The 11,884-nt window shown below is 53.6% G+C and overlaps 3 protein-coding genes across 4 annotated transcripts; all 3 read left to right on the top strand.

Moving 5' to 3' along the window:
* Window positions 1–4,167: 4,167 nt before the first annotated feature.
* Window positions 4,168–4,707, top strand: IUM83_01205 (Transposase; the record flags this gene model as incomplete). Its single annotated transcript, XM_067925043.1, has 1 exon — window positions 4,168–4,707. The coding sequence occupies one exon, from the start codon at window positions 4,168–4,170 to the stop codon at window positions 4,705–4,707; it is 540 nt and encodes a 179-aa protein (XP_067797163.1).
* Window positions 4,708–5,759: 1,052 nt separating this feature from the next.
* On the top strand, window positions 5,760–9,452 carry IUM83_01204 (TKL protein kinase; the record flags this gene model as incomplete). Of its 2 annotated transcripts, XM_067925041.1 has the most annotated exons (2): window positions 7,804–7,814; window positions 7,916–9,452. In XM_067925041.1, 2 exons carry the CDS (start codon window positions 7,804–7,806, stop codon window positions 9,450–9,452), a joined length of 1,548 nt encoding a protein of 515 aa, XP_067797164.1. The 2 variants fall into 2 exon arrangements, with proteins under 2 accessions (XP_067797165.1, XP_067797164.1); XM_067925042.1 differs by having other exon boundaries at window positions 5,760–9,452.
* A 1,242-nt stretch (window positions 9,453–10,694) lies between these two features.
* On the top strand, window positions 10,695–11,679 carry IUM83_01203 (RRP15 protein; the record flags this gene model as incomplete). Its single annotated transcript, XM_067925040.1, has 2 exons — window positions 10,695–11,145; window positions 11,246–11,679. The coding sequence occupies 2 exons, from the start codon at window positions 10,695–10,697 to the stop codon at window positions 11,677–11,679; spliced, it is 885 nt and encodes a 294-aa protein (XP_067797166.1).
* Window positions 11,680–11,884: the final 205 nt, after the last annotated feature.

Raw genomic sequence — 11,884 nt, 5'->3', positions numbered from 1 at the left:
TGAATTCAAAGTTAGTTCATTGGTTTTGTTAGCTAATCAAAACCTGCCTAAACATGCAGTTTCGAATTTCGGAACAGGTAGGCTTGCTCCGCGCTTCATCGGGCCGTTCACTGTGTTGGTACGGTACGGCAACGCATACACGCTAGACATACCGTCTAGCATGCGCCTCCATCCGATCTTTTACGTCGGACGGCTGAAGCCATACCTGCCGCACGAGCCATCTAGCTCGGCTGACCCGAAGCCTCGGCAGGAGTCGAGGCAGAAGCGGAAGCCTTGGCCTCGGCGACGAGCAGCCTCTCCTCCAGCGCGTCCGCGCGCTGGAGCAACTCTTTCATCCGGGTCCCCAACTCGATCTGGATATTCGAGGCGGTCTGCGAGACCGCCGTGACTTGGGCCTTCTGGTTCGCCAGCTCCTGCTTCAGGGCGGCGAACTCAGCGCCCTGCAGATGCCCCACTGCGGTCACCCGGTCGTGGAGAGGCGCGAATGGATCAGCCCGGGGCGTGTTCCCACCCCCGCCACCGCCGATCCGTGACGCCCGCGGCTCAACCCGCTGGATTGTTGAGCGGATTGTTGACCGTAGTATCCCGAAAACGAACCCTCAAGGGGCTCGTTTTCGTATTCGTTGGAGAGGATTTCCTCCCCATCGAGATACATGGGAGCCGCGGAACGTCTTGCTGGAGGACGTTCCGGAAATGGTGAGGGCGTACGAGGAGCAGTACGCGCTGGTGCAGCGGAAGTAATACGAGCACTGCGAGCATCGCCAGCGCCCGAACCCTCACGTGCTAAGAACTTAGCACGGAGCTCTTTGAGACTCTCGGGCACACGGAACGACGTGTACCCGTTCAGGTCGCCGTCGCTCAAGCGGACCGCGCCTGGAAAGCACTTCGTGCACTGAAAGCCCTCGGGCACAGCGCACGGCACGTTAGCCTCTTCCGCAGCAACGTGGAGTTGCTCCAACTTTCCACGCTTCGAGTATGTCTCGAAGCGATCTCCCGCTTTAAATCCGATCACGGTAAGCATTCGGCTTCTCGTTGAAGTTCTCAGCAAAAGCATTCCAACTTTGTCAAAGTGCCTGCCATTCGGGCACTTTGTTGCGAGAAGAGGTCTTCTTGCTTTGAAACCATCGGAGCTCATGAAAGAGTCCGATGTAGTAATCGCGCCTTTGATGCGTTTCCGCATCAAAGTGCAGCTCGGCAGCCACAGCGTCATCTTTGATGGCGCTGCATACGTACAGCGGCACCTCATTCGGAGGTACCGAGTTCCCATACCGGTCCGCGATCTCGGACGCGGACGGCATCCATGGATCGCGCGCTGCAGGCGCAGCGCGCGGAGAGCCTTGAGCTTTGACATCACGCGCTGCAGCAGCAGCGCGCGGAGTACTGAGAGCCCCAGCGGAAGCGAGTGGGGTATCGCTCTCAGTACGCGAACGCTTCGAACTCGAAGCGTCCGATTCGTCCCCTTCACGCGGGCGAACGTTCTTGGCGTGAGGGTCGAGCGATTCGCTCGACACTGAGTCTTTACGCTTTGAGGGCGAGTCCTCCTCGCCCTCCATGTCTTCATCGTCGTACTTCGCCTTCTGACGCTCGAAGTAGTCGTCGATGGAGAGATGACCCTCCACCGACTTTGAAGTCTTCTTCTGAGGCGCGCTCATCGTTGAATGAGCGCGGATTTCTTCTCCAAACGCGGAGAATTGGCGAATGGTCAATTCCGAAGATTGACGTGCGGAGACCCTGCGCGGCTAACCTTAAGGGGGGGGGGTGTAACGGGGTTACACGTACAAGTGGCTGCAAGCCACTTGTGATTTTAACTGATAGGTTATCTGTTAAAAGTTTTAGATACTTCCTTACCTTGGTGTAAGTCACACCAATGGATACATTGAAGTGGGCCACCACAATGAGTGGTCCACATATACACAAAGACCCTATTGGTAGAAAGCAGCATCTTTCTACCAATTAGATACGTGCATATTGGCGGGGCTCTGGCAGCCAGTCGCTGGCAACCCCGTTCATAGATAATAACCAGTTTTAGCAGATTGGGGAGGAAGATCAATTTACAAACAATACAGTTCTCATTTTACCTTAAACTAATAGCTTTGGTGTCTTTATTTGGATTAGATTATACTTGAGAACTCAAGTATAATTTATTCTGATTGAATCTAACTACAGCTTTTTCATACACGTAGAGCAACGTGTAAGCTAAAGTAGTGAGCCAAAGTGGGCCCACTACAGAATATATCGTTTATATGGATAGGAAAGTCGTAATATTTTACACAAATCACTTGATGTCTACGCCCTCGGCACTGATAATGGTTTCAACGTGACACGAAGCTGTATTTTTCTCCCACACTACCTACCCAATTCAACGCTGGACCGAAGATCGCATGATGCACCGTAATTTTTTCGTGGCGCCCACTGTTATTGCTGCATACAATCTTTGGATGAATGCAGTCGATCGGGTCGATCAACTGAGCAGCATCAACAGGATCCGACGGCGTGAGAAGCGTCTTGGAATAAAGATGTTCACGTGGCTAATGGACCTCGAAATAATAAATGCACACACTAATCAGCATCGTTCAGCCTGATGCAGCATAGGGGGTATTGTTGCGCGAATTAAAGCGCAGAATAGCAGATGTACTTACCAGAAGCGAGAAGCAGAAAAAGCGTCGACGTGAGATGCAGCAAAACAAAATGAGCCACCTAGACATTGGAGGAAATAGTTGGAATGGATACATCTGTTCACATGATAACGCCCAACTCAACCTAGCACAGCAACGGCAAGCTCCTCTGTCATCTCTGCAGCGTGCGAAATATAAAAAAAGTCGCGATATGGGTGCACCAAGTGTGATGTTGGTTTTCATGTAGAATGCTTCACGGCCTTTCACACCAGAGACGTGTTCAAACACTCCCCTCAGCTACGGTCGGCACTGGAGGCACTCTGTCGCGCCTCCACCGATGAACCCGTGACCTTTGCACGCAAGAAAAGCAACAGAACGATCACACCTATTGCACAACTGAAACTACCAGAGCCATAAGCATAATACACACCATTCATACCTTTGGAGAGTCTGGCCAGTACTCCATCAGCTTCCTGGTCACGCAGCAAGGTACCGGATCGTGTAGATTGCCTGACGTCTGGTAGAGATACAGGCGACTCAGTGTCTGCCGTAGCATACAATTGCGATGTTTGCGCCGCATCAGCTTGCGCTGCACACGTCCTGCTTTCAGCCACAGCTCTTCCTCGTAGTTCTTCCACTCGCAGGGCGAGGCGCCGCACCAGCAGCAGAGGGGATCGCGTACGGGTTCCATGGGACCTTAGTTATAGCACGAGCGGTCAGGAGCTGCACGAAATTGTAGAGGGAGGGATAGGAAATCAAGCGGTTCCAATTGGATGAAAACAGGCTCACAATTGATATTTCAGTCGTACAATTGATATTTCAGTCGTACGATTGGTTTTAGTATAGGTCTAGTAGAACCCATAGAAATTCGCTGGTAGTTAAAGGGTTAAGGTACACTGACCGAGAGTTCGCCCTGGTAAGGCCAAGAGTGAATAATGGCCGAGTGTTGGGAGAAAAGGAGTCCTCCCTGTGCGTTTGTACATTGTCCTGGGTGCGTGGCGTAGCCCCCCCCCCCCCAGTGTACTTGACTCTTTGGCCGAGGTTTCACCTCGGCGCCCCTTTTAAAGGCCTTGACCGGCCCGGTACCCTTCCTTTCCGAGGGACCACAGTGGTTTTAGCGCGAAAACGTTTATATTTACGCACCCCAGCCGTTGCTCGTGGCTGGCGGTGCCTTTGTGTGGGCTCTTCCTACCTGACCGATACTTCAAAACAAGGCATATTTTCAGCCCGGTGGAAGGGATCGGACCTGGTCTTCAGGTTTAATCCCAACAATATTCGACGACCTTTCGAGGGAAGCGTGTGTTGTTGGTAGGACTCGTCCCATTTGTCGAGGCGGAGGGACGAGGACTCGTAAAATCGTGAATTCCTACACGACACAAAGCAACCTCCAACCATTTTGAGCTCGAGCTGCAATAGCGAGCCTATATCATTTAGCAATCTGCTAGCCGCTCAGCATGTCATCTACGCCCCCGACAAAACCGGCCCGAGAAGTCGTCGTCACGAGCGCGAAGCTGCTCGAGCGCACGTAGTTCGCGCCTTTTGCCAAGGGCGGATGTGGCAGGAGGTTGTTTCAAGCAACAACGTGAGCTACTGGGCCGCGCGGTGCACCGTCCTCCACGCTACGGTTGTCAACGAGCTGGTTTCGGCTGGTGGTGTCGACGACAGCCGCGTGAAGATGACGAAGGAGGTGATGTCGAAGATCGAGGAGTACTTGAACGGGGACTGCTGCCACACATGCCAGCAGATGGCGGATCGCATCCGCAGCGATCCCGGCGTGGTTGTAAACAAGTCATCGGTGCATCGTGCCTTGCAGGGAATCGTCTACAGCGTGAAGAATCTTAGGACTGAGAAGGTGACCATAAATAACTCGGTGAACAAGGACATGTCGAAAGAATTCGTCGAGAAGCTGAACACACACATCAAGAAGGGTGGCATGACCGTCTACCAGGATGAGACTAATTTCAACATGTACCTTTCGCGTCGTGAATGGTGGTCTCGCGTGGGCGAGCGCGCAACGATCCCACTGCCTCTGCCCCTTCTCGGGATGCTGATTTCCACGTGCGGCGATGCGGGCTCCAAAATCAGAGAATAGCCGCGAGGCTAGACCTTGATCTCAGATCACTCAACCCGGAGTCTGAGATCAAATCTCAGATCCCAGGCTGGGTGAGGCGTGTGTTCCTCACTCTTGCAACCCCTTGCCTTGGTTCTTCCTAGGGCTAGGCTGTGGGCCCAGACTTGCGTCAGCCGCACCAGCTGCCTCCGAACTCGAACGTTCCCAGTCGCCCCAGACGAAGCTTGCTCCTTGGTTGAAAGGCCCTTGTACGCTAACCTGCTCGGGTGGGTTCGCTAGTCGAAGAATTTGCGGTGCTGGATGCGTCGTCTTGTACCTCAATGAACTCCAGCTGTGCTCCGTCACCAATAACGTGAATCGGCACGCGTCGCACAGGATTCGTCCTAGCATTGCCTCCTGCATTGGAGTACGCCTGTTCGACGCGCTGCTTCAATTCTGCTGGAACAAGTACATAGTCAAAACTGACTTCACAGGCTAGGCATCTTCGTACTTTTATACCCAAGTCATTGGCTGATTTGAAATACTGCTGGCCAATAGGCAAATCGTACTCTTCAACTCTATGTACCGGGATATATCATACAGTTTCTAATATACAATCATAGAGTATTACTGTTTTGATCTTACATTTTGTTGTTTTGAAGTAACAATTTGCCGTTTTGAAGGTAAAACGGTGTGGTTAACGGCGGGATACTAGACACAGTCCAACGAACTGTGAACTGGACACAGTCCTAACGAACAGCGACCTACGAACACTTCGTTCCGAATTGTGAACATCGACGTCAGCAGAGTTCTTCGAACGACGAACTACACAGGCGATGGACAGACACTACATCTATTCACCCATTTGCAACTAGCTGGATCCAGCTGACACCCAACTAGGATGTTCACCCAACTTCGAGTGTGTCAAGGAGACAGCCCAGAGAGCTCCCTCGTGCGTGCATGCGGTTACGTTAGTATCACAGAACGCAGCTAATCTCATCTTCCAATTTGCTCTATACCTCGCATCACCGGTTCACAACGCGGGAGCTACGGCAAACCCATCACACAATTGAAATCAGGAACGGCCTCGCACCATGACGTCCACGCAAGCCAGCGCAGCCTCACTCGTCACCGCCGCGGGCAACGGCGTTTTCGACACTGTCAAAAATGAATTGGACAGGGGTGTCGATATCAACGCCGTCGACGCGAACGGTCTCACGGCGTTGCTGTCCTCCGCCCGAAGCGGCCATCTACATATCGTCACGTTCTTACTTGAAAGGGGGGCGGACGTCACCATTGCCGACCACGACGGAGACACGCCGCTGCTCGCTGCGGCATCCGAAGGTCATGTCAAAATTGTCGACATCTTGACAAAAAGTGGGGCCGATGTCGAAAACTCGAGCGAGGACGGGAACACGCCCCTCATCCGAGCGGCGAAGAACGGACACTTGGAAGTTGTCCAGTTGCTATTGGAACTGGGGGCTGACATCAACCGGACTAACCAATTTGGGTCCACTGCTCTTTTGCGGGCTGCAGACGATGGTCACATTGATGTAGTCAAGTTCTTACTGGAGAAGGACGCGACTGTGGACTTGGCTACCATTGACGGATTTACTCCGTTACTCTGCGCGGCTTCAAACGGTCACCTTGAGGTTATGGAAGTTCTACTGGAACATGGAGCGATTGTCGAAAATACCAATAAGGAGGGGGCTACCGCTCTCCTGATAGCTGCTGACAATGGTCACGTTGACGTTGTCAAGTTTCTGACAGGGAAAGGACTTGGCGTCGGGACGGCTACGAACGACGGGTTCACGCCGCTTTCCAGCGCTGCTTTGAATGGCCATATTGACGCTGTGCAGTACCTGCTTGAGCATGGGGCTGACGTGAACGCGGTTCACTCGACTGGCACTACAGCTCTCCATTGCGCCGCTAGCCGCGGACATGTTGACATTGTGCGAGTTTTGCTGGAGAAGGGGGCAACTGTGGATGAAGCCACAGAAGCCGGGATCACACCTCTCATGCGCGCTGCTTCGAGCGGCCATGTTGATGTTGTGCAGCTTCTGCTCGACAGTGGAGCTGGTATTGAAAATGTCGACCAAAGGGGCTTGACAGCTCTACGTTTTGCCGCCAACAATTGTCATCTCGATGTCGTACGTCTTTTGCTGGAGCGTGGAGCTGCAGGATCGACGCTTTTGGTCTCTGCGGCTATGGGAGGGCATGAGGATGTAATTCTCCTGCTGTTGGAGTGTGGAACCTCAATAGATGCCACGAGCGCTAACGGATCGACGGCAATCGGCTGTGCAGCGGAGTACGGCCGTGTTGGAGCCGTGCAACTGCTGCTGGAGCGTGGAGCTGCGATTGATATACCCAATGTGCATGGAAATACACCTTTAATTTGTGCTGCTTTGTTCGATCACCTGGAAACTGTGCGCTTACTGCTGGAGAAAGGAGCAGATAGTGCGAAATTTGATCAAGAGGGGTACACCGCGCTGAACTGCGCTGCTCACAATGGCCACGCAGGAATTGTACAGCTACTGTTGGAGAAAGGAGCCAACATTAACCACGCGTCGACAGGAGGGTTTACACCTCTTGTTAGCAGCGCTTCGCAAGGCCATATCGGAGTCACCCGCCTCTTGCTTGAACATGGAGCAACCTTCGACATAGCTTCAAAGGAACTTGTGTCGCCTCTTATCTCGGCTGCTTACAAAGGACATTCTGAGATCGTTCGTCTTTTACTGGAGAACGGGCTCGACACCGAGACAAAATCTAAGGATGGCTACACGGCGCTCTCGTACGCTGCTCAGAATGGTCACATTGAAATCGTAGAAGCACTTCTGGAAAGTGGGGCTTGCATTGATGCTACTTCGGACGATGGAGAGACTGCGCTTCTCATGTCGGCACTATTCGGTCAGCTAAACGCCGCTCGTGCTCTGCTAGATCATGGAGCTAGCATCAACTTGCCCGATTCATATGGAAATACCCCGTTAATGCTGGCAGCGGAAAACAAGCACGCGGAAGTAGTGGAATTGCTCTTAAAAGCGGGTGCAGGTGTAGGTACGAAATCACAAAGTGGAGAAACGGCGTTGCGCTTTGCCGCGCGCGGAGGCAGCGCAGAATGCATTCGCCTCCTCCTGGAGCATGGTGCTGGTGTGAACGTCCTTGGCAGCAATAATTGTACATCTCTTCAGGGATCAATCGCTAACGGCCATATCGAGGTCGCCAAGCTCTTACTATCGCGTGGCGCTGATAGTAATACGCTTGATGACGATGGAGACTCGGTACTCCATGAAGCTGTGCTGCACGGATACCTGGAGATCGCAAGGCTATTGTTTGAGCACGAAACAGATCCGAACGTGCCGAACGTCATGGGTTGGACTCCGCTTATCCTGGCGTCTCAACGAGGTCATACCGAGATTGCGAGTCTCCTTGTTGAGAAAGGTGCTTCAGTGAATTCGAAGACAAATGATGAAAGGACTGCCTTATTGTTTGCTGCTGAGGAAGGTCATCTTGAAATCGTACGCCTCCTCTTGGATAATAACGCCGCTGTGAACGTGGTGGACGATGAGAACCAGACGCCATTAATGAAAGCTGGCTACAGAGGACACGACGAAATCGTACGTTTATTGCTGGACAACAATGCTGATGTGGGTGTGACCAACAGCTCAGGCCTGACAGCAACAGAGATCGCCCGCAGGAACGGCAGATACGAAATCTGCGACACTCTTCAAGAGCACGAAGCAGCACAAGCAAGTTCAGCAACAACGGTACTAAAGGTTTCGAACCAACAAAGCAAGCCAGACTGGTTTATTCCCAGTCGAGAAGTCCGTAAGGACCAACAACCATTCTCCGCCGGGTCGTTCGGTAAAGTCTACAGGGGATGGTGGCTCAGCACTAGAGTCGTAGTCAAGACCGTTACCGTCGCTAACGAGAAAGAGAGCCGCACCTTCCACCGAGAAGCGCGCATCTGGCAGAAAGCGAGGCATCCGAACATCGTTCCCTTCTTCGGCGCCTGCGACGAAGGCTCGACGTACTTCTTCGTGTGCGAGGAGGCCAAGAACGGCAAGCTGCTCGACTACCTGTATCATGCAAGAGAAGAAGGTCGATCGCTGGTGTGGAGAAAACTGCTGGACGCGGCACTCGGACTGCACTTCCTGCACGAGAGACACATCGTGCACAGCGACCTCAAGTGCAACCAGATCCTCGTGAGTAAAGACGGCGTGGCCATGCTGACGGACTTCGGCTTGAGCTTCTTGGCGACGGAGCAGAGCGGAGACGAAGAGAGCGTGGGAGCCATCCGCTGGAAAGCACCCGAGGTTATCCGCAAGGTCAAACCCGTGGTACCCAACGCGCAGTCGGACGTGTACTCGTTCGGCATGTGCGTGGTGGAAGCTGTGACTTGTGACGTGCCGTGGGGTCAGCGCGTGCCCGACCCTGCGGTGAAGTTCCACGTGACTCGGCAGAAGTTCATGCCTCGGCCGAAGGCGTTTGTAAGCGATGCGCAGTGGGAGCTGGTACTGGGTTTGTGTGCGTTCGATCCGTCGGAGCGAATGAAGTTGGCGGAAGCGATCGAGGTGATCCGAGGTTTCGCGGAGGAGGAACAATTCCAGGAGCGACTCCATGTGATAAGGGAGGAGGCGGATGATGATGGTATGAGCGACATTGCTATTGGTGTATCGGAGCCTGCAAAGTTTTCTAAAATGACGATGGGAGCGCTGACGAATGTGAAATCGCTCGGTCGTTCGATACTTGGGGGACGAGGGTTGGGCAGTTTAGTTGCAGCAGCTTAGCACTTGGATGCATTCATGGTGTCGGAAAACATTGCCATACGGCGGGCCGACGTGACGTGACATGCTCAAAATGTTTTCATAACGCACTCACAGGTACCTTACATAATATGTAAGTTGCTACTGAGGCGCCAGTATAACATACTGGCGCCTCATCTTGTTGTGAGCACTGGATTTTATTTTATCTAAGCTCGATGTCCAGTGAGGAGGAAGTGCCTATCATGACGTTTGTATCTCAGTCCTGCTGCAGGATGCACGGAAAATGCTAATTATTAATAGTGACTGCAGCATATTTTTTGCGGGGAATTCGCTTCTGTACAAGTTCCCAGTTGATGTCTCAATCACACAAACGAAACGCAGTTAACGAAGCAAGTGGTAACAGTGAAATGGGAACGCCGATACGCTCACGCTGGTGTCAAAAGACGGCAATCTCGACGGTGTCAAGCAAATACTGGAGAAAGCGGTCGACGTAAACGCAACGAATGACAACGGTTCGACTGCGCTCTACATTGCAGTCGAAAATGGCCACCTCGACATCGCTCGTCTTCTATTGCAGAAGGAAGCGAAGTCGACTCGGCGACTCCAAGTCCGAGAACTGCAGACTTTAACACCCAAGACGACGACGGAGACACGGCGCTGCACGAAACCATCACCAACGGCCACACGGAGGCAGTCCGCTCGTTGTTAGACTTCAAATCTGACGCCAATGTGGCGAATCGCATCAGGTAGACGCCGCTTATCGCAGCCGCGCAACGAGGTCACGTTGACATCGCGACGCTCCTCCTGGAAAACGGGGCCGAAGTGGATACCAAAGCAAACGACAGCCGAACGGCTCTGGTCCTCGCCTCGGAAGAAGGTCACGTCGACATCGTTCGCCTGCTCTTAAGCCACGGCGCGGACGTAAACGCTCTGGCCTCCGACGGCCAGTCGGCGTTGATGAAAGCTGCGTACAGAGGCCACGAAGACGCCGCCCGCTTGTTACTGGACAACGGCGCGTCCATCAACTTGACCGATAGCTCCGGCCGAAATGCCGACGAGATAGCGCGTCTGAACAACAGGAGCGAGATCCGAGCGATCCTGCTGCGGTCAACATAATAGAGTACATGTGTATCAATACATACAGTACAGCAACTTCAAGGTCATCTTCAATTTTACGCCAATTTTACCCAATTTCACGTGGCACACACCACTTTCTTGTCAATCGGTTGGTGGCCATCACAACGTCAATAGTTGATACAGTAGACCATGGCGGAGCTGTCCGACAAGAAGCTGCAGGTGCAGGCCCAGACCGAGGGCGACGCGTCCGCCAGCGACGTGGAGCAGAGCCAGAGCCAGAGCAGCAGTGGAGAAGAGGAGAAAGAAGAAGAAGAAGAGGAAGAGGAAGAAGAGAATGATGCAGAGCCCCAGAGCTCCGACGAGGAGGAGGATGGAGACGACGCCGAGCCCCGCGACGCCGTGGGCTTCGGCGACGCCATGAGCAAGATCCTGGGCCAGAACGTGGCGGAGGACGCGCAGCCCATCCTGGCCAAGCGCACCACTGCGCGCATGCGCGAGATCCAGAGCGACAAGAAGGAGACCAAGACGGCGCGGCTCAGCGCCGCCGAGAAGCGCGAGCGCGAGCAGAAGGACATGGCCGTGCCCGACCACACGACGGCCGCGCAGGACCGCAAGCTGCGCATGATCGCGACGAAAGGCGGTGCGTTGACCCACGCAGTTCTGAAGCTTTCGACGCAGTTTGTTGTTGTTGTTGTTGCTGACTTTTTTGTGTTTTTTATTGTTGTTATTGTTGTTGCCAGTGGTGGCGCTGTTCAACGCGATCGAGAAGCACCAGCACCAGAGCGGCAAGAAGGAGGACAAGGAGGACAAGAAGGTGAAGGAGATGTCCAAGGACAACTTCCTCGGACTGCTCAAGGCGTCGCAGCACAAGTCGACGGCGGACAAATCTGCTGCCACGGCTGCGGCCAAGAAGAGCTCGTGGTCCGTGGTGCAGGACGACTTCATGATGGGCGCCAAGCTCAAGGACTGGGACAACCAGCACGGCACTGAGGTGGGCCGCGTGCGACAAACGGGCGACGCAGACGTCGAGGCCGCCGAGGATGTGGCCTGGAAACAGGCCGGCGCCGCGCTGGACAGCGACGACGAAGCCCCCACAGACAGCAAAAAGCCCGCCAAACGACGGACATCGGCCGCTGCCAAGAAGAGCGGCGCCAAGAAGCCCAAGCGCTCGTAGAACACACCTCCTACCTAGATCGACCCACTCTACATGCACGTATCGAAAAGACTGCCGCACAGTGTCGTTACCTGGAGGTATATCCCCTGTATCTACAAATCTCCAATTATATCTGCAACCTCTTCCGTATGCTAAAGTTCAATTGAAAGTCACTAAACTCAGGTAGTCGCAGTCCGTCGGCCTGTCCGAGCAAACGAAGCCATCC

This window comes from Phytophthora cinnamomi (genome assembly GCF_018691715.1).
Source record: "Phytophthora cinnamomi strain GKB4 chromosome Unknown Contig14, whole genome shotgun sequence".
NCBI lineage: Eukaryota > Oomycota > Peronosporomycetes > Peronosporales > Peronosporaceae > Phytophthora > Phytophthora cinnamomi.
The sequence above is the reverse complement of the archived record's forward strand: the minus strand, read 5'-3'. Positions and strand labels throughout refer to the sequence as shown.